Raw genomic sequence first — 22,827 nt, 5'->3', positions numbered from 1 at the left:
TGTGGTAGGCACAACGATCTCTATTTTACAAGTAAGGCCACTGGGACTCAGGTGGGGGGAGTGACGCGCCCAAAGTCATACAGCTATGAAATGTCTGAGCTTGAATTTTCAATGTAGGTCTTTTTGACTTCAAGCCCTTGTTCACCTTAGAGACTTTCTCTGGCCCTGCACTATCCATTAGAAATATAATGTAAGCCATACATGTAATTGCAAATTTTCTAGTACTAAAAAAAGTAAAAAAAATGATGAAAATAAATGTAATAATGTATTTAACCCAACAGGTCTAAAATACACTTCAACACATAATATAAAAATTTATTAATGACGTGTTTTACGATTTTTCCTCATATTAAGTCTTTGAAATCTGGTGTATATTTTACACCTATACATTTATTTATTTATTTATTTAATCCTTACCCAAGGATATATTCCCATTGACTTTTAGAGAGAGTGGAAGAGAGAGGGAAAGACAGAGAAAAATATCGATATGAGAGAAGCACATCGATTGGTTGCCTCCTACACAAGACCCAACCAGGGCCCTGGCCAGGAGGAGCCTGCAACCAAGGTACATGCTCTTAACTGAAATCGAACCCGGGACCCTTCGGCCTGCAGGCCAATGCTCTATCCACTGAGCCAAACCGGCTAGGGCACACACATCTCTAGATGCCAAATTCTCATAGGAAATACTTAATTTGTATTTAGATTTCATAAAATTTAGTTTAAAAAGTAGATTCATATATCTAACTTGTTCCTAAGTTTTCTTATAACTAAACTATCAGTTTTTATATTAAAATTAAATTAAATTAAATTCAGTTCCTCATTCTCACTAGCTGCATATCAAGTGCTCAATAGTCACATATGTCTAGAGGCTATTGTATTAGGCTAAGCAGTTCTAGTCAAACCTCTACAAGAGGAAACTGAGGCCCACATTAAGTCATATAACAAGACAGAGTGGTTCTAGAAACCTGGGGAAATGCCATCCATCCTTCCATCTGCCTATCGATCTTTAAAAAAAAAGTTTTTATTGATTTTAGAGAGAGGAAGGGAGAGGGATAGACAGATAGAAACACCGATTGGCTGCCTCCTGCACGCCCCCTACTGGAGATCAAGCCCGAAACCCCAGCATGTGCCCTGACCAGAAATCGAACCCGTGAACTTTCAACTCAACCACTGACCCACACTAGGCAGACGGTTAATCCACTCTTCATTTAAGAAATATCTAGTGCTCACCTACTTTGTTCTTGTCCTTGGGGCCAGGAGCTGCTTTTCTGGCAGCCAGACTGACAGGTCCCTACATGCAGGGTAAAGAAAGCCAGCAGAAGCTCTCATAATCAAACGTGTGACTCAGATTGGGCAGACACATGGAGCTAGCAGAGTGGCCAGTGGGGATCTGACCTGCTCTGGGGGATTAGAGTAGTTTCAGAAGGAGATCTGAAGCTGATGTCCATCTGAAGGAGCGCACTAAAGACCAGCTACTACTGCAATAATGCTGTGGAAGAAAACAACCCAATCTCAGTGGCCATAGCAACAAGCATTTGTTTTCATGCTTTTGAGGCTGCAGTTGACTGCAATTTGACTATTAGGAGCTGGGTTTGGCTGGGTGGTTTTGGTCCAGGCTGTGGGTTGGGCTCAGGTCTCTTCTATGTTCATTCCTTTTGGAGCCCAGGATGAAGGGCATAAGCTCTCAGGGCAGGCTTCTCTCATGGCAAGTCACTGGAGTTCAAAGACAAGCACCTTGCACAAGCACATTTACATCCTCTGTCTCTGTCTGCATTATATCTACTCTTACTTCATTGGCCAAAACAAGTCAGGTGGCCGAGCCTATCATCATGGGGGAGGAGTAATTGCTCAGTAGCAATGAGAACGATCATCAACTTGTAGGAGTTAGTCAGGTGGAAAGGGTAATAGTATCCCAGGTAACAGATCCCAAGGTGGGATGGAACATGGCACTCCCAAACACCTGGTGAAGGATTTGTTTTCATCACCTTCACTGCTCAAGCAAAACACTGTACAAGACTCCACAACATGGCTACTGAAAGTGGACCCTTGTGGAAGGAATGTGGTGAGTGATGGGAGTGGTGGGGGCAATGGTCTCTCGCCTCCATGTGGGTTAGTATGTGTGGGGGGAAGGATAATAGAGATGTTGGGAATGACTGGTGTATGTGTGTGTGTGGGGGGGGCAGCATAATAGGCACCAGACAACATCCCTCAAACTGCCAGCTTTGCCCCAAGGGTAATTAGAGCTGGTAAAGAGTAGCTCTAACATCCTCTGACCAGCTGCCCCCTCCTCTGGCCACAAAGGGAGAAGGTGACACCTTCCCATGGGACTGCTAGCAGAAGGTCCAGATTGGAAAGAGCACAGTTCTAAGAAGTCAGGAGACCTGGGTTCAAATCTTCCCTGACTTCTGCATTGGAAGCTCTAAAAGTGGCTTCCTTCTCTTCTAGAATTCCTCTCTTCTGTGATTCTAAGAAGATAAGACTGAGAATAAAGAGGGAGAGGCCATGGTGAAATAATAAGGGAATTGCTATGCCTGGAAGGACAGGCTCTGTGCTTGGGGGTCACCAGGGAAGGAGAAGGAATGTTTTCTTCACTCACTGTGGTGGGTGGGAGGCTAACCCCCTCAACATAACTTCTATTAGGACATAGGTGCTGCCACCATGATGGGGCTTCCCCATGGTCAAATTAGGACAGGACATCTTCCCTGGGCAGTACAAAATATGACAGTAAACCCGAATATTTCTCCACCGGGAATCTTTAGATCCCAGGGTGTCTAGGAACTTGTCTTTAGAGTTTAAGAATTTTTCAGGGGGAATTCTGGAATTTTGTACTTTCATGGTGCTGATAATTTCCCAAATGACTCGATCACATCCTAAATTATCTGGAGAACCACAGTAAAAAACAAGAACCATAATACAATTTTTTGGCCAGTGTTTGCCTTTGTATATTTGACTAAATCATCACCCAACAATCATCTAAGGACACAGTGTAAACTTTAGAAATGTTTTTGTTTTATTGTTGACAGTATTATAGATGTCTCCAACTTCTCCCTTTTTGGGCCCTCCACCCAATGCCCACTCCACCTCATGTAAACTTTTTGCAGTATGCTCAAACTCTTGAAATCCAGGTTTGTTTCTGTCATCCTCACTGCACCCAGACACCACACTGGTCCAGGAATCCACACTCTTGACAACGGCACAACTCCCTAAATGCTCTCCTGACTTGTTCCCACTCCCACTCCCAATGCAGTGTATTCTCCACACAGCAGCCACTTTATAGGCAATGAAACTGGGAGTCAGCAGGGATAACTAACTTGACCATGGCTATAATGGTAAGCATCAGAGCCTCAATGGGAACCCAATCAGATTGACTTTTGAATTCGTCAGTAAGAATAGTGCTTTGGGATCAGATTGGCTTGTGGCTGTCTCCCCTACCCTTTCTCATTTCCTGACTACTCCATCAGTGTTTCCTGAGATCACCAATATGCATTCAAATCTGTGTCTCAGGGTATGCTTCTGGGGAACCCAAGTGAAGACATAAAACATCATTTATTAATTCAACAAATATTTATTAAGCCCTTCTATGAATGAGACTCTGGGCTAGAGCCTGAGGATATTGCAGTGAGTAAGATAGAATGTGTCCCTGCTCTCAAGGAGCTAAAAGTCTGGGAATAGGCAAAGACAACTAAAAACAAACAAACAAAAAAACAAACAAAAAGAGCTATCATTTTGCATAGTGACAAGTATTGTGAAGAAAATGATGTGATAGTGACAGAAGCAGTGTATATGGGGTGGTCAGAGAGGCTTCTCTGAAGAAATTATATTTAAGCTGATACATGAAGGATGAGAAGGGGCCAACCATTAAATAATTCAGGAGAACATTTCAGAAAGAGAATAGCAAGTACAAAGGCTTTGAGATAAACATGTGCTTGGGATATTGAAGGAATAAAATAAAATTATGTAGTTGCAGTTTAGTCAACTAGAGAGAACATGCTAGAAGTAAGTAGTAAGAAGTGGTTGGAGAAGTAAAAGTAAACAGAGGCCAGACCGTGCAGTTCCTAGGACACAACAGGAAACCTGAATTTATTGCAAGCCACCTTGAGTTGTCAGCCTAGGAGTGATGTGATCTGAGTTAACAAAACAAACAAACAAACAAACAAACAAACAAACAAACCCTCTTAGGCTCTGTGTGGGAAATGGTCTGTAGAAAACAAGGGAAAGGGCAGAATAGAAAAATGAGAAGTGGACAGATTTGAAACATTTTGGAGTTAGAGCTGACAGGAGGACTTGATGACAGATTGAGGAATGGAAACAAAAATGACTTCGGTTTCTCTTAGTGAAATTGGGAGGATGCTGGGGTCATTCACTAAGATGGTCAGATTGGTCAGGAACAGGTACCACTTAGATAGCTGGACTATGTGTGGATCTGTAACTCCAACTGGGGTGAGAACTGGAGACTTGAATCCGGAATTCTTTAACCTATAGCACAGCGCTGTGCAACAGAAATAGAATGTGAGCCAACTATGTAATTTAAAATTTCCCAGTAGCCACATTAAAAAGTAAAAAGAGCCTGGCAGGTATTGCTCAGTGGTTGAATCAGGAGGTCATGGTTGATTTCCCCTTTGGGCACAGGCGGGGTTGAGGGCTCCATCCCCAGTTGCGGGGCTTGCAGGAGGCAGCCCATCAACGATTCTCACCCATCAGTGATGTATCTCTCTCTCCCTTCGTCTCTCTGAAATCAATAAAAACATATATATAAAGAGGAGACAGTTTGCATTCTTTGTTCGACATTTAGAGCCCACTTAACTTGCATTCACCACATTTCAAGCGTTCAGTTGCCACATGCCGGCTACTGGGTATCATATAGTTCACCGAGTAGTGGAGGTTTTTCAAAACAAGGAACCTGCACCCACCCGGACCTTTCGGAGGAGGCACTTCCGTTGGAACCATCCGGACCGAAGTCGCGGCGGAACGGAAGTCGCGCGTGCGCTGGCAGCCGTTCGGGTCAGGCCGGGAGCTTTCGCTGCGCGCTGGGCGCTCTAGGTGCGGGAGGTGAGCCGCGCGCAGGGAGAAGGTGTGCTGCGCACCCGCGCGGTGGCAGGAGGGGCTGCGGAGGCTCCGAAATGCGCGGTATTCGGGGGGTGGGGGGTGGGAATGGCTTGCTGGTCCCGGTGCAGACCCTGGTGTCAGACTGTCGGGGTTCACACCCCAGTACCGCTGCCTACTCGTTGTGACCTTAGGCAGGTCACCCTCTTCACCCTGAGCCTTAGCTCTGTCACCTGTGAAGGGGATGCTATTAGAACCTGCCTCCCAGAGCTGCTGTGAGGATTAAATACGGTAATCCATGGGACACGCTTAGCCCCACGTTGTAACCACCCAGTAAAATGTTTGGGATGCTTCATTGTTTATGTTTAGATATACGGAGACGAGGCTGTTGTCTCATGGTTTTTGCCGACTACCAATTAATTTCTGAGCCCCTTATTGTGCCATGCAAGCGTTTTATTTGTAGGATCACATTTGATCCTCACAACAGACATAGAGGTAGTATGTTACCCCTATTTCACCCATGAAGAAATGGAAGCCCCCAGAGCTTAAGAAGCTCCCAGGTGCCCAAAGGTACCGGGCTGGGGGGCAGTTGGGTCAGACTCTAACGATAGGGTCTTAGCCACAATGCTGCATGGGAGGGGATGTGGGCTGCAGATGTGAAGTTACTGAACACTTGCCGCGTGCCAAGCTGGGTTTTTTAAGTCGTCTTTAATGCTCACATCATCTCTGGGAGGTGGGTACTACTTTTATTCTTTTACAGCTCAGAGGCAGGGATTTGACTTGCCCAAGGTCACACAAGTAAGAAATTGGTAACTTTAAAGCTCACACTAAAAGCTGCTGTTCTCTGACACTTGAAAGTAGGTTAGCACTGTTCCTGCCTAAAGTACTGGTAGCATATACAGCAGGTGATCAGCTGGGAGAGGTAACAGGCCACATCTGCTCAATTTACACGTACAGTGCCTGAGGTAAATATGAATGAGATTGGTTTCCTGCTTTCAGGCACCTTCCAGCTTATAAGAGATGGCAAAGTGTAATGACTCTTGTGAAAGAAAGTTATAAGGAGGCCTTGGGGACCTAGAGGAGGACCCCGACCTAGATTTTGGGAGGCGGGGTGGCCAGGACAGGCTTCCAGGAGGGAGCAGACCTTAAAAGTACCATAGGAGTTGGCCAAGGCAGTAGAGAGAAGACATACCAGCCAGAGAGAACAGCATGGGTAAAAGCCTAGAAAACTAGTGGCGATCAGTATAAAGATATCTGGTATGGATGGAGTGAGGCAGTCCCGTAAGAAATGTGGTGGAAAGTATGTCTCCAAATCTTGTATTTTGAATCATCTTGGTTTATTCCTGGGAGGCAGTTACTGTTTCTTATGCATTCTAGAGATAACTGTGTATACTTAGAAATATGCACCTTAATGTTCCGCCTTCCTTTCCCCACAGATTCAAGCATAGCATACTGTAGGTAGTCTCTAGTACTTTGCTTCCTTGCTGTTTTAGTTTTTTTAAAAAAGCATTTTTATTGATTTCAGGGAGGAAGAGAGAGATAGAAACATCTATAATAATAAAAGCATAATATGCTAATTAGACTGGACATCCTTCCGGATGAAGCCGGGGCTGCAAGGGAAGCCCGGGTCCCAGGTGCCTGCGGTGGCCGGAGGGAAGCCAGCCCAGGTCCCGGGTGCCAGAGGGAAGCCAGTGCTGGCAGCTGGGGGAAGGAAGGCCTACTCTTGCACAAATTTCACGCATCGGGCCTCTAGTCAATGATAGAATCATTGATCGGCTGCCTCCTGCACATCCCCCACTGGGGATTGAGCTCACAACCCAGGCATGTGCCCTGACCAGAATCGAACTCTGACCGCCTGGGTTCAGAGGTCAATGCTCAACCACTGAGCCATGCTGGCCGGGTGCTTTTTTTCATTTTTTTAAAAATTGATTTTTTTTAGAGAGAGAGGGAGATAAAGAGTGAAATATCGATGTGAGAGTGAAATATCGATTGGTTGCCTCCCACACACACCCTGATCAGGGACCAAACCCAAAACCTTGCTACATGCCCTGACCGGGAATTGAACCCACAACCTTTCGTTATACGGGACAACACTCTCACCAACTGAACCACACAGGCCAGGGCTGCTTCCTTGCTTTTGCCAAGTATAGATTCAGCCTCATTTCTGACAGTTCCATCTTATTCCAATGTATGGATATACCATGACTTACTTAAGTAGTCCCCTATTGATGATATTTGATATCTCCCATTCTTTTGCTATTAGAAACACTACTGCAACAAGTATCCTTATAAGTAGGTCATTTTGTCTATGTAAGAGTATATCTGTAGGATAAATATCTAGGAATGGGAACTGCATGGTCAAAAGGTTTGTGTGTGTCTAATTTGATGGAAAATGGCACATTGCCCCATGTAAAGGTTGTGCCATTTTCCACCCCACCACCCATGGGTGGGAAGTTTGAAGGCAGTAATTTGAGACTCATGGAGGGTAGAAGGAGTCATTGATCAGGCATATGGTGCCCCATATTAGATATATTCTTTTGGTTTTCACAGTATTGGGAGACAGTGTAGGAAGGTGGCCAGCGCTGTTGCTTACTGGCTGTGGGAGCTTAGGTAAGTTCCTCAGCCTTTCTTGTGTCTTTCCTCATCTCTGAATGGCATAATAATAGTGTCTGTTGCCTATGTTGCTTAGGATTGCTGTGAAGATTTAATGAGTAAATATGCTTAAAGCCTTTCGAATTGTTCCTGTACAAGGTTCTACTTTATTTTGTCAGGGCTTCTCATCTCATCTCTACCACCCCTTTGTTTTGAAAATACAGTGGGGCCTTGACTTAGGAGTGTCCCGTCTAACGAGTTTTTCGAGATACGAGCCGTCTCTTGGCCGATTTTTTGCTTTGAGTTGTGAGCTAAAATTCGGGTTATGAGCCAGCTTCAGATACCCCACCGCAAGTTGGCGTAGCGAACGTCACAGTGAACGCCACAACATCAGCCCAGCATCACGTGTCTCACTCGTTCACTTTTTGATTTGACATACGAGTAATTTGAGTTACGAGCTCCGTCACGGAACGAATTAAACTTGTAAGTCAAGGCCCCACTGTACACTGCCTGGATTTGCATCTCATCTCTGGGACTCCTTTGTGTGATCTTGGGCAAGCTGCCTCAGTGCTTTCACCTGTAAAAATAGGGATACTATTGTTAAAGGTATCATCTACTTGAAGTACTTAGAGTAGTGCCCTCTACATTGTGTTCAATAAATGTTGATGATGTCTGTTATTTTTTTGCAGACTTTGAGCTGTTTTAGCGCCATGCATCATGTACAGTGTATCCTCCAAGCACAGAGGTGTCTGGGGTGGGGGCCCTTGGCCTCTGTGTCCTGGCTGCTGCTCCGGACCTGCAGGGCACACAGCAGTTTCTCCAGCACCACATGTCCCGGTCCAGAGGGACAGCAGGAGGATGGAGTTCGGAAGGATTTCAGCGCCAGGCTGGCTACTGGACCAGCTTTTCAGCATTTTTTAAGAAGTGCTTCAGTTCCTCAAGAGAAGCTGGCTTCTTCAGATATGGTGGACCCACCCCCATATCTCACAGTGGATGAGCTCTTAGGAAGGCAGAGAAAAGGTTGGTTTTATTTCTTGTCTCTTTGGGCTTTCTGCTTTGCTCTTTTCCAGCATCCATAGCCTGATTCTTAACTGCTCTTTTATTACATACCTGGCTTTGGAAGTTTAACAGTGTGGGAAGGCTTGCTAAGTTACGGATTCATTAAACTCCACCAAGTGACATTAATAGGAAGGAACTTATAGTGTTGGTACACACAACTGGGGGATAGAGTCCTGGGTGGTCCTCTCTTTGGTTACCTTTGGAAATCCTGTACTTTCTGTTCTAATTTTTAGATTGTCTTTAAGTTTTAAGGCAGCTTTCACAATTGGTGCTATAGAAATTCACTCTTTATACTTAGGTAGAGGTTTCCTTAGAAACATTATGCAATCAGTTAAATGCCTTAAAAAAGTTAGTAGAGAAATTAAGGGACAATCAGACCTTTCCCCCTTGCTCTGTTTCAAAAAACTATTTCCCTTTATAGTTCTTAAAGATTTGGTTGCAATCATAAGGTGAAAATTATTTGTAACTTGTTTTCATTTAACATTTTCCCCAAAACTACATTATTTATAATTAAATTTTAAAAAATTAGTGCAAAATATCACATTTGTTCTATATCGTGATGTTTCTTAGTCTGTCCCCTATAGTTGGACATTAGGTTGCTTCCAAATTTTTATATTATAAATAATACTATGTGTCCCATCTATATCTACATCTCTATCTATATATCTATCTATCTCTGTCTCTCAGACATCTATTTGTTGTTGTTCCACTTATTTATGCATTCATTGGTTGATTCTTGACCATGATATATTGGGATGATGTTCTAATCAAGTGAGCTACCTGTTCTGGGCTATGCGTGGATTTAAATTTGTTTTTCTTCTGGATTGATAATCAATGCTGTCAGCTAATCCTGCTTTTCTGATTGTTTTTATAACCATACTAGAGGCCCCTGTGCACCGGTGGGGTCCCTTGGCCTGGCCTGCACCCTCTCGCAATCTGGGACCCCTCAGGGGATGTCAGACTGCCGGTTTTGACCCGATCCCTGCAGGCCAGGGATTCGTGCACCGGGCCTCCAGTCTATACCAGTGGTCGGCAAACTCATTAGTCAACAGAGCCAAGTATCAACAGTACTTCTTCAAAATAGATGCGCCTAGACCGAAAACCGACTTTTGCACATGGGCCACGAAGTTTCATTTGCACTGTAGGCACGCCCGCACGTGGTATTTTGTGGAAGAGCCACACTCAGGGGGCCAAAGAGCCGCATGTGCCTTGCGAGCCACAGTTTGCTGACCACGGGTCTATACTAATAAAAGGGTAGTATGCTAATTAGACTGGATATATTCCGACGACCATCCAGACATCCTTTTGGACAAAGCCGCAGAGGCTGCCTGAGGCTCCAGCAAGCCACGAATCGTGGCTGCTGCTGCCCAGGGCCGGCCCGAGACTCAGGCAAGCTGGGATGGTGGCTGCGAATTCAGGCAAGCTGGGGACGGCGGCTGCCCAGCTGCCCAGGGCCAGCCTGTGGCTCAGGCAAGCTGCTGATGGTGGCTGCCCAGTGGCTGGAGGCTCAGTTAGGGGGTGATCAGGCTGGCAGGGGAGCAGTTAGGGGATGATCAGGCCAGCAGGGGAGCCGTTAGGGGCATCAAGCTGGAAGGCAGAGGCAGTTAGGGACATTCAGGCAGGCAGGTAGGCAAGTGGTTAGGACCCAGCGGTCCTGGATTGCGAGAAGGATGTCCGAATACCGGCATTCAGACATCCCCCAAGGGGTCCCGGATTGGAGAGGGTGCAGGCCGGGCTGAGGGACACCCCTCCGTGCACGAATTTCGTGCACCGAGCCTCTAGTATGCATATAAGATCTTTGGTTAATCTCTTCCCGCCCTCTCCCCTTCCCTCTCAGATTCATCAGTTCCATGTTTCCATGCCTGTGCGTTGAGCCTCTTCCCCCTGGTGGTCAGTGCACATCATAGCTACCAGTCGAACAGTCACTTAGGTTTTTATATATATAGATAGATTTACTGATGCTTAGGTGCATGTTTTCCCCATATTTTAAGTGACATGACTTATATTTGGTGTGTGTATATAATGTAGTATTTCTTTTGTTCTGAAAAGCTGTCGTTAATTTGGTGATACATCTGGCAATTAATGGTGTCTTAGAATTGAGGCAACAGAGGACTTAGTGGATAACGAGTAGCATCAATATTTCTGGGACATTTGGGAAGGAGACCTTTGAGACATATGGTCCCTTTTCGTCTGCCTACCATGGACTCTCCCTCTCATTGCAGTCTACCTTGAGACCTATGGCTGCCAGATGAATGTGAATGACACAGAGATAGCCTGGTCCATCTTACAGAAGAGTGGCTACCTGCGGACCAGTAATCTCCAAGAGGTACACGTATTGCCTGTTTCCCTGTTTCCTGGATCTAAGCTAAACTCTACTTATGTGCCAGTTCTTAGATGCAGTTTCAGGAACGGTGTGGCCTGGTGAGAATGAGCTCTTTTGAGTAAAGTATGTAGAATGGGACCAAGGTGTACATTTGTTTCATTATTTTTGAAAATCTTATGGTGGTGCTCACTCTCAGGCAAGGAACTAAGTTAAAGATAGACTGCCGGGGCAGGGTTGGGAATTAGTGTTTAATAAGTACAGAGTTTTAGCTATGGAAGGTTGATGGTGATAATTGCATAACAAGGTGGATGTATTTAATGCTACTGAACTGTACACTTAAAACTGGTTAAAATGGTAAAAGATACATGTTTTTCCACAATAAAAGATGTTTGTCTAGTATGTGGAAAATAAGATCCAATACCACACTAAAACACATGGACTTCAGACAAATCTTTATCCTATCATTTTAGAAGTTGCTAGATTTTGGCTTTTTTTTTTTTTTTAATATATATATATTTATTGATTTCAGAGAGGAAGGGAGAGGAAGAGAGAGATAGAAACATCAATGATGAGAGGGAATCATTGATTGGCTGCCTCCTGCATGCCCCCACTGGAGACCGAGCCCATAACCTGGGCATGTGCCCTTGACCAGAATCAAACCTGGGACCCTTGAGTCCACAGACCAATGCTCCGTCCACTGAGCCAAACTGGCTAGGGCAGATTTTGGCTTCATAATAAGCTCTGTTATCATGACATTACTATGTAGTTCATTTTCTTTCTTTTTTTAAAAGATAACATTTAAAAAATTTAAAGTATAGCTGTCATGCAGTATTATGATATTAGTTTCAGGTGTATAATGTAGTGAATTGACATTTGCATAAATTAACTATTTTTAAATGTACAATGCAGTGGCATTAATAATATTCACAATGTTGTACAACCATGACCACTAATTCCAAAGCTTTTTTATCACCAAAACCAGAAACTGTATATGTTAATGGCAGTTCATTTTCACTGATGATGAAGTACTCAGATTTTTACATTTCCTTAAAAGTGTATTTTCCATAAAAGTTTATAAGCAGGAAAAAAATAAGGGTCATGGGCAGTGATTCTATAAAGCTAATTTCATAATTTTCTTTTTTCCCCTTGCTCTTTACTCAGGCTGATGTGATCCTCCTTGTCACCTGCTCTATCAGGTGGGAATTTGTTCTTTACCTAGAGAGTGAATATATCTTATATAATAACTAGAGGCCCAGTGCACGAAATTCAGTGAGGGGTTCCTCAGCCCAGCCTGCACCCTATCACAGTCTGGGAGCCCTTGGGAGATGTCTGACTGATGGCTTAAACCTGCGCCCTGTGGGGAGCCGGCCTCAGCTGGCAGTTGGACATCCTTAGCCCTTAGTGCTGCCGCAGAAGTGGGAGAGGCTCCCACTACCACTGCTGCGCTCAGCCGTGAGACCAGCTCAGGGGGCGTGCACTGACCACCAGGGGCAGCTCCTGCATTGAGCGTCTGCCTCCTGGTGGTCAGTGCGCATCATAGCGACCAGTAGTTCCACCGTTTGGTCGATTTGCATATTAGCCTTTTATTATATAGGATGCCAGAGCTAACGGTGCCAGGCTGTCCTACCTGTGGAGATGAGCCAATGGATTTGCAATTTTATGCTCTGGAGACAGTAATGATAGAACTAGTTGACATTTGCTGAGCATGTGCTGTTGTCAGGTCCTGTGCTGAGCACTATACATGCACTAAGTAATTTAATTCTCACAACAACTCTATGGGTTAGGTGATGTTATCAAACTCATTGTATAGATGAGGAAACTGAGAGTGTGCTGAGTCACCCAGCTTCTCCTAAGGTTTTTCTTGTAGCTAATGGCACATGTTTATGATGTTGTTCACATCGTAAGGGTCAGGGTGCAGTCAGTGGCTGGAGGACAGAGTTCTTCTGAATGCAGATGAGTGCCATCCATTAGAGGTGAACATACCATCTTTCATACTTTGTTTCTATGTACAAGGCATGTTATTCTTAATGTTTTCTCAACTGGGTGTACTATCAATTAATTAATCCAACATTTTTGTTCAGAGGGTTGTCTCTGTTACAAGACACAGAACTAGATATTTTGGGAGATTCAGAAATGAACTCTTCCTTCATATGGAGCCTAGGAGCTTAGTCTCATATGGGAACTAAGATAAATATATTAGTAGCTCTAACATCTGGTGAAAAGCACTAGGTAAAAAAACAAAAAAACCCAGAAAGGATCAATGCTAAGTACTGGGAAAATACAGTTAAAGTGATAGAGTAGTTAAAAGGAAGGAGGATAAACACTCCAGCAGTAGTGTTGGAGAAGGCTTTGTGAAATAGATTGTGTCTGAGTTTGGCTTAAAGGCTTATCAGGATTTGGAGATGGGCAGCAAGGGCGTCATTCTAGGAATGTTATAGCAAATGGTGGTTCTTCAATTGGCTCCCTGCCTACCTTCCCTAAACCTTAAGGTTAGGTATTCATTTAAAGAGTTGAAGGTTTTTATTTATTCCCATTGTCCTACGCTTTTAGATTGCTGTGTAGTTTATTCGCAGGCTTAGGTCTACCTCTTGGTCTCTGCAGGGAGAAGGCTGAACAAACCATCTGGAATCGTCTACATCAGCTTAAAGCCCTGAAGACAAAACGGCTCCGTTCCCGAGTACCTCTGAAGATTGGGATTCTAGGTATCTGGTCATTTGCAGATTTTTGTGGGTTTTGAGACTTGGGCTCCATGTAGCTTTATGTACTAGGGTTTCTCCTAGAGGCCAGATTCCCAGTGTGTGAAGAAATCTTATATACCTCATGCAACTCTTGTACTTAATGTCAGAGGCTGTAGGATTAAATGAGATAAAGCTCATAAAATGGCTTTTTATAATGCCTCGAAGTAATAGGTACTCAGAAAGTGGTCTGTTCTTCCTGGAGTCTCATGTGGCTCATGGTGACAGAGTTACGGATAGGAGAGCGTTGGGAGTCTGAGGGGCTGCAAGCATAAATTTACAGTGTAGGCACATTTCATCTTGACTCCTGAAGCATGCTCGGGTGAAGATCCAGATCTGTGTTGACCAATACAATAGCCAGTAGCCACATGTGGTTATTTAAATTTAATTAAACTTCAATAATACTACAGTTTTACTTCTTTAGTCTCACTAGCCACGTAGTGACTGCTCAGTAGCCACTGGCTACCAGTTTGAACAGCACAGGTAAAGAACATTTCTATCATCTTAGGAATTCTATTGGACAGCTCTCATCTAGATAGTTTGGAAGCATATTTCAAAAATAAAGGTTCTGTACCCTCTTGTTTCTAGAATTTAGTTAATGTATGTAACCTTAAAACAGACCGTGTCCCTTGTAGAATAATTAAATTCCTCTTGATGGTTCAACACACAGTTGGAGTATATTCTTTTACATAGATTAATGTGTTAAGTGATACAGGAAGATGGAAGGGTTAGTGGAAATGTTTTGTTTCATTCCAGTTCCTTCATTATAGAAATCCCTGGGTAAATATTGGAATTTTAGAAATCCCCCAAAGAGGTTTTTTTTAAATGGTAAAAATATGTAACATAAAAGTTACCATTTTAACCCTTTTTAAATGTACAGTTCAGTGGCATTAAATACATTCACATTGTTGTGCAACTATCACCACCATCAGTTTCAGAACTTTTTCCTCTTCCCAAACTGAGACCCTATATCCGTTAAGCAATAACTTGCCATTCCCTCCTCACCTCAGTCCCTGGCAGCCACCATTCTACTTTCTGCCTCTTTGAATTTGACTAGGTACCTCACGTATAGAATAATACAATTTTATCTTTTTGAGACTGGCTTATTTCACTTAGAATAATGTCTTTAATTATGTGTCAGAATTTCCTTCTTTGTAAGGCTGAATAATATTCTATTGTATGTTTATACCACATCCATTGAAGGACACTTGGGTTGCTTTTACCTTTTGGCTGTTGTGAATGATGCTGCTATGAACATGGGTGTACAACCAAGAATAGTTCTTTAAAAGATTTAAAAAAGTTTTTAGAGAGAGAGGAAGGGAGAGGGAGAAAGAGAGAGAGAAACATCGATGTGACAGTGAAGTATCCATCAGGTGCCTCCTGCATGCCCCCTACTGGGGATTGAGCTGCAATCTGGGCATGTGCCCTGACCGGGAATGGAACTGGCAACCTTTTCAGTGCATGGGATGATGTCCTACCAACTTAACCACACCGGCCAGGGCAAGAATAGTGCTTAAACAAGTATTTTCAAAGGGTGTTTGTTATAAAATTGACTTTTTATTAATTTGATAGTCTTATTAATAATAATGGTTTTTTAGCATATGGAAGATATCAGCATAGATGGCTAATTTCTTACAGGTTTTACCAGTATCAAGTATTATGGGCAGGAAGAGGGATAAAAAGGGTAGAAATGTATATTAAACTTTATTTTTTAAAACATTTTTAAAGAAATATATTTTTATTGATTTCAGAGAGGAATGGAGAGGGAGAGAGAGATAGAAACATCAACGATGAGAGAGAATCATTGATCGGCTGCCTCCTGCATGCCCCCCACTGGGGATCGAGCCTGCAACCCAGGCATGTGCCCTGACTGGGAATCGAACCGTGACCTCCTGGTTCATAGTTCAATGCTCAATCACTGAGCCATGACAACTGGGCTAAGCTTTATTTTTAAAAATAAATTTCTGATGCAAAATGTTTTTATTTGTAACAGCAAGTAGTTTTCAATGAAAAAAAGAGGTGGTTCATGTTTAGAAAGGTGTTTGAATGGTGATTTAGTTTTTTTCTGGGCATTTAATTGAATTGTTCTTGAGCCCTTTCCCTGTGGAAGAAGCAGGTTCCAATGCTGTGCAAATGTTTGGGCAAATATGAGGGATGATGCTAAAGTCTTGGAGAAATTCCTGTGCCCTGGCCTCCAATCCAGGTGGAGATAATGTGTGGCGAGAAGCCAGGAGACCCAATGAATTTGGGAACAGGTGCTTATTTCTTTTCCCTCCCAGGTTGCATGGCTGAGAGACTGAAGGAGGAGATCCTCAACAGGGAGAAAATGGTGGATATTTTGGCTGGTCCAGATGCCTATCGGGACCTTCCTCGGCTGCTGGCTGTTGCTGAGTCAGGCCAGCAAGCTGCCAATGTGCTGCTTTCTCTGGATGAGACCTATGCTGATGTCATGCCAGTCCAGACCAGCCCCAGTGCTACTTCTGCTTTTGTGTGAGTCACTGACCAAGAGACAGGGAGTAAACTTCTTTCTCACTTTGAAAATAACATGTTGCCCTAGCCAGTTTGGCTCAGTGGATAGAGCATCGGCCTATGGACCAAAGGCACCCAGGTTTGATTCCGGTCAAGGTCATGTACCTTGGTTGCAGGCTCCTCTCTGGCAAAGGCTCTGGTTGGGGCTTGTGCAGGAAGCAACCAATCAATGTGTTTCTCTCACATCGATGTTTCTCTCTATTGTTCTTTCTATGTTCTACTCTCTCTAAAAAAATCAATAGAAAAATATCCTTGGGTGAGGATAAAAAAATAAATAAAAATAACATGTTATTGTTATTACATTAAAAAAATTAAGCTCTGGCTGGTGTGGCTCAATTGGTTGCGTGTCATTCCATGCACTAAGAGGTCGCTGGTTCAATTCCCGGTCAGGGCACATGCCCAGGTTGCAAGCTTGATCCACAGGAGAAGGTGTGCAGGAGGCAGCCAATCAATGTTTCTCTCTCTCCCTCTCCCTTTCTCTGTCTCTAAAAAATTAATGAAAACATTAAAAAAATGTAATGCATGCACACAGTACAAAAGACAAAAAATGATGTATAAGACTTCCTCACACCTGTCATCTCCAGCCTCCTAGGCCACATCCCAGAGGTGGCATGCTAGTTGTTTCTTGTATAATCCTTTGAGAAGTGGGTTTTTTTTTGGTTAATCTTCACCTGAGGATATTTTTGCATTGATTTTTAGAGAGTGGAAAGGAGGAAGAGAGACAGAAACATTGATATGAGAGAGACATATCGATTGGTTGTCTCCTGCATGTGCCCCAACCAGGGCTGGGGATCAAGCCGCAACCGGTATGTGCTGTTGACTGGAATCTTACCCAGGACCCTTCAGTCTGCAGGCTGACTCTCTATCAACTGAGTCAAACCAGCTAGAGCGAGAAGTGTTTTTCGCATATGTATTCATATACATAAAATGAGGTCTTTCCTACCCTCCCTTCTATACTTTTATTTTATCACATAGGCTTTCCTGATTCTTTTTTTCTCTTCCCTGATCTTTAAAGTTAAAAAAGTAATTGACAAAATAGTTTATATTTGTTGAAGAAAATGTGGAAAAGATAGAAAAACATAAAGAAGAAAGTAAGAATTAACTCTACCTCTACCACCTAATGATAAACACTATTATTATCATTTTGGTGTTTATCATTGCTGCCCTGTCTGTCCTTAGTGCTTATGTGTGTATGCTTTGTGTATGTGTTTGTTTATTAAAAAAAATAGCTCTTTGTGTAATTGGTTTTATAACTTAAAAAAATATTTTTATTGATTTCAGAGAGGGAAGGAGAGGGAGAGAGAGAGAGAAAGATCAATGATGAGAAAGAATCGCTGATTGGCTGCTTCCTGCATGCCCACACTGGGGATCAAGCCCCAAACCCAGGCATATGCCCTGACTGGGAATCGAACCATGACCTCCTGGTTCATAGGTCTGTGCTCAACCACTGAGCCATGCCTGCCAGGCAGTTTTATAACCTTTTGTTATTTAAAGTGGTGAACATTTCTTATGTCATTATATTTGCTCTAACAGAGATTGGCAAATTGGCTTACAGCCTGTTTTAGTAAATAAAGTTTTATTGAAATAACAGCTGTGCCCATTTGTTTACATAGCGTGCGGCTGCTTTCATCACTGCAGCAGCAGAATTGAGTATGTGGCAGAGATTGTATGCAAAGCCTAAAATATTTACTATATCATTTTTTGCAGAAAAAGTTTGCCAACCATTTTCATTTTAATGGCTAGACAATACTCTGTTGTTAGAATGCTTAATAAAAATAATAGCTAACATTTATTTAACAATTCTTCAATGAACATCTTTGATACATATTAGGGTAATTATTTCCTTACAATAAATTGAGGCTTTCATGTATACAAGATGCAAATGAAAGAAAGTGACTTAACTTAGATACCTAGCATTTGGACCAGGAATGGGAGAAATTCAGACCCCTATGTTTTATTTTTAATCCTATGTTTAAAAACCCTATTTTTAAGGATATGTTTTTATTGATTTTTTGGGGGTGGGGGGGTGGGGGAGGAGAGACAGAGAGGAGAGAAACATTGAGATGAGAGAGAAACATTATTGGTTGCCTCCCACACTCGCCCTGACTGGGGATTGAACCCACAACCTTTTGTTGTATGGGGTGATGCTCCACCTAACTGAGCTACCTGGCCAGGGCTGCAGACCCCTGTGTTTTAAATCCAATGTCTCTGCTCCTTATATACACTTTATAATATTTATTTATTTTTCTGGCCTAGAAGTGGGAAGTTCAAATAATATGTAAATATAAACAGTAGCAAGCCCAAGTGTGGTATGTCTTCACCCATTCCTTCACCACTGGTCCCTCAGGGTAATCACTATATCCACCAGTTACGGTTTGGTTTCTATCCTGGGGTTAAAGAATAGTTTTTAAAGATCAAAAAATATCTGCCTTAGTTTTTCTTAGATCTCGTATTGGTCCAGTGTGAGTACCTTGTCAAGAGAATTTAGAGCCAAAGGATAATGCCAAGGGAATCGTGACCCGCTCCTTGGGTTGGACCAAGACATGCTGCTGCTGTTACTGAGTCCTGTTCTTTCCCCCCAGGTCTATCATGAGAGGCTGCGACAACATGTGCAGCTACTGCATTGTTCCTTTCACGCGCGGGCGGGAGAGGAGTCGGCCTGTTGCCTCCATTCTCGAGGAAGTGAGAAAGCTTTCTGAGCAGGTGAAAAGTTCTCCAGGCTTCCTTACGGAGAGTTTGTTTATGGGAGGATGAGGACAGCTTTCTAGTTTTGCAGCCTGTGCTGTTTTTAAGCTGTACAAGTTTAAAACGGTACCTGGCCAGAAAGAAATACATGCCACATTGATGCCACAGATTATAGGCAGATCCACTGTGAAGTTTGCTTAGGAGTCAACACAGAAGATTGGAGAGAGTATGAGAGCATGAATGTAGAATAAGATGATTAAGTATGAATTCTGACTCCACCGTTCTCTGGCTCGGTGCCTGGGCACTGGTCATTTAACTACCTTCTTCGAAACATAGTTTCCCCATCTATGAAAGAGGATAAAATAATACCTTTCTTGCCAGATTATTGGAAGGATTGCTATTGGAAGGTAGTTTAAATGTCTTTAAACTACCTGGCAATAGTAATTTTTTACAGAATGATTTATTGATTTGTCCATTCCAGGGAAACCTCCCATATCTTTTGTTCATTTTACCTCTGGGCCAGCTTGCAGAGAATAGATGAGGCTAGTGAGTCAGATCAGAGGCTAGGTACCTACTGCCTTCTTCCTATTGGGAGCTGGTCCCTCAGCCCTTGCGGAGGTCTCTCCTCAACCCTAGGCACAAATCTTCCAGCTGTGCAAAACAGGACAGGAGGTGGGAATGTGGAGTTTTTCTTCTGGAGTCTCTGTTTCCTGACTTGGTTGGTTCAGGACAAGGGAGGCTAGCCCCTCCTCCAGTTCTAAGTCAGCAGTTTGCTTGCTTTCTTACTCTCTGTCAGTGCTCTCTTTCCCCCCCCCCATCCCCTAATTCTCAGTTTTTGTAGTTTGTTCCCTGACTGCTCACATAGGTACTGTGAGGTATTCCCCATACACTACCTCTACAAGTGCTTCCTGGTCTAAAGTTGTCTCCTTCCTCTCCTCTTCCATCTACTCCACAGTGCCAAAACTCACTCTCTCAAGATAGCGAAATTCTGTTTAAGTAAACTGAGGTGATGACAAAAACTCCCTAACCTTTCTAAGGTATTTGCATATAACAAAAGGAACTTAACATTATAGTGAATCTTAGTGAACTCAGAGCCCACTAACTTGTGAAAAACTATGATTCTGCATTGTGTTTTAAAGGATCTGTTAATCACTTATTTATTTTACTTATAGAGTGTGTTGTTTTTTTTTAATTCATACCCGAGGATATTTTTCCCATTGATTTTTTTTTTTTTTTTTGAGAGAGTGGAAGGGAGGAATGAGGGGGAGAGAGAGAGAGACAGAGAGAGAGAGAAAGAGAGGCAGAGAGAGAGACATCGATTGGTTGCCTCCCCCACATGCCCTGACTGGGGATCAAACCTGTAACCGAGACATGTGCCCTTGACTGAGAATCGAACCTGAGACCCTTTGGTCCTCGGGCTGATGCTCTAACCACTGAACAACTGGCCAGGACTAGAGTAGCTTTTTAAAAGATGTTTCTTTCATTTAGATTTTTTAGACTACAGTTACAAAGAGAATAGAATATTTTCCTTTAACAGAATGTTGTTTATTCATTCAAACAATGGTTATTGATTGGAAGTCATTTAAGTAAGCAGCCTTTTTTTAAGCCTCTTTATTATCTTTTTATATGAAAAAAATTTACACAGGAAAGAGAGAATAGTATTGTGGCCCCTTTTCCCTAACTAACAGTCACTTAAATTTTTAAATTTAATTTTATTTAAAAAAAAATCCTCACCTGAGGATATGTTTTTATTGATTTTAGAGAGAGAGGAAGGGGAGAAAGAGAGAGAAAAAAACCATCAATGTGAGAGAGAAACATAAATCAGTTGCCTACTGTATGCCCCCCAACCGGGGATTGAGCCTGAAACCTAGGTATTTAAGTAAGCCCTGACCGAACCCACAACCTTTTGATGCATGGGATGAGGCTCCAACAAACAAAACTATCACTTAAATGTAATAATTGTTACATTTTGCCATAATTGCCTTATCTATTTTTTTTGTTGATAAAATATTTCAAAGTATAGCATGACATTTCACCCTTAAGTTAATACATCTCTAAAAAATAAGGAAATTTTCATTACCATAATTCTTCTAATGAGATTAACAAAAATTGCTAAATATCATTTTAATCCTAGCCCACTCATACTCAGATTTTCTTAATTGTCCCGTGACTCTTTGCATTTGACTGTTATGTCTTTTTATATGTGTGTGCATTTTACTTAGTTTTATATCCTTCTTTGTTTGTTTTAATAAACTTTTTAAAATAAAGTTTTGGAATAACTTTAAATTTACACAAAAGTTGCAAAGATCAAGTTACCTCTTAATGTTAACATCTTACTTAACTTTGGTACATTTGTCAAAACTAAAATGTACCAAATATGGTACATTACTATTAACTAACTTTAGACTTTTTTTCCTGATTTTGCCACTTTTTAATGTCATTTTTCTTTTTCAGGATCCAATCCAGGATCCACATTGCTTTTAGTGTATCCTGTTTTTTAAAGTTAACATTATGACACAGCTAATTTTAGTTAGTGATTTGGCATGAAGCTACCAAACTATTTTAAATTGCTCTCAAAGTATTTATTTCCCGCTTTTCAGGGGCTGAAAGAAGTGACACTGCTTGGTCAGAATGTTAATAGTTATCGGGACAATTCAGAGGTCCAGTTCAACAATGCAGTGTCCACCAACCTCAGCCGTGGCTTCTCCACCAACTATAAAACCAAGCAAGGGGGCCTTCGTTTTGCTCACCTTCTGGATCAGGTCTCTAGAATAGATCCTGAAATGAGGATTCGTTTTACCTCTCCCCACCCCAAGGATTTTCCTGATGAGGTAAATATTGACAGTTAACTGTGCCAAACTGCTATCTGTATCCTTAAGCATTTCTGTCTGGGACAGACAGAACATGGTTTGAGCAAAAGTAGAGCATTTGGGTAATTCATGTGTTTGGTTTAATTAGCCTCTTAATTACTTGAAAATTAACTTTGGCAAAGAACAGAGGGGGTGGGTATTCCTTTCTGTAAGATTCTTTGGTGAGACTTTGATGACTAATGTGTTCTATTTGACCAGGTTCTGCAGCTGATTCATGAGAGAGACAACATCTGTAAACAGATCCACCTACCAGCCCAGAGTGGAAGTAGCCGTGTACTGGAAGCCATGAGAAGGGGGTACAGCTTTTCAATGTCTCCTTTAGGAGCAAACAGTGTCTAAAATTCTAGCATAGTGTGCGGCACATAGTAACTGCTCAATAAATATTTGTTATATGAATAAACCCAGGGACATTGTAATTTGCTTTTGTTCACTAAGAATGTATAGACTAAGGACTGGATCACTCATTTCATTTGCTTAGCATGTTTTTTTTATTAAGCACCTACCATGTGGCACACTGCAATTTTAACATGAAGGTTTTTTAGGTCTTGGAATTTAGTATAGCTCTATCTGTTCACTTACTTTGGGGATAATAAATATTGCAGATATAAGACTGAAAGGAGAATGTGACCGATGGCAAGCTGTATGGAACTAGTGTTTTTGACATTGGCAAAGACTTTTAGAGATTTATTTATTTATTTTTAATTGGCCCCTCCACTCCCCCCCAAAGGTCAGAGTTCTCAGGCAGACTTGAAAACACTGTTAAACAAGTCCTTGTCAACCTCCGAATTATTCTTGGTGATCTTGATATCCCTCTGGCCATCATCTTGGAACCAGAGAGCATATAAAATCATCTAGATCCTTTGAAATGTTTAATCTATCTTCATTATTAGTTAAATGCAGAAGGCTGTTTAAAATAATTTATGTTCTTGAACTAAACATTCATATGCCCTAAATTAGGTTACAGTATAAGTTTTGGATCATAAGATCTTTT

General features: G+C 42.3%; 1 protein-coding gene across 4 annotated transcripts in view; it reads left to right on the top strand.

Moving 5' to 3' along the window:
• The first annotated feature begins 4,934 nt into the window (after nucleotides 1-4,934).
• CDK5RAP1 (CDK5 regulatory subunit associated protein 1) overlaps nucleotides 4,935-22,827 on the top strand; it is a 35,306-nt gene continuing 17,413 nt past the window's right edge. Inside the window, exons 1-9 of one of the 4 annotated variants that reach the window (XM_059705886.1) lie at nucleotides 4,935-5,049; nucleotides 8,325-8,655; nucleotides 10,917-11,020; nucleotides 12,179-12,213; nucleotides 13,619-13,719; nucleotides 16,032-16,242; nucleotides 18,864-18,984; nucleotides 21,567-21,797; nucleotides 22,035-22,132. In XM_059705886.1, coding sequence (XP_059561869.1) covers nucleotides 8,346-8,655; nucleotides 10,917-11,020; nucleotides 12,179-12,213; nucleotides 13,619-13,719; nucleotides 16,032-16,242; nucleotides 18,864-18,984; nucleotides 21,567-21,797; nucleotides 22,035-22,132 — 1,211 coding nt within the window. In that variant the 5' untranslated portion in view covers nucleotides 4,935-5,049; nucleotides 8,325-8,345. Of the gene's footprint in view, nucleotides 5,072-5,755; nucleotides 5,777-7,593; nucleotides 7,654-8,324; nucleotides 8,656-10,916; nucleotides 11,021-12,178; nucleotides 12,214-13,618; nucleotides 13,720-16,031; nucleotides 16,243-18,863; nucleotides 18,985-21,566; nucleotides 21,798-22,034; nucleotides 22,133-22,827 lie in introns of those variants that run through there. The other 3 variants (XM_059705885.1, XM_059705888.1, XM_059705887.1) reach the window with 3 other exon arrangements.

The sequence above is a fragment of the Myotis daubentonii genome, chromosome 8 (assembly GCF_963259705.1).
Source record: "Myotis daubentonii chromosome 8, mMyoDau2.1, whole genome shotgun sequence".
NCBI lineage: Eukaryota > Metazoa > Chordata > Mammalia > Chiroptera > Vespertilionidae > Myotis > Myotis daubentonii.
Note: the sequence above shows the minus strand (reverse complement) of the source record. Positions and strands in the feature narration are given on the sequence as shown.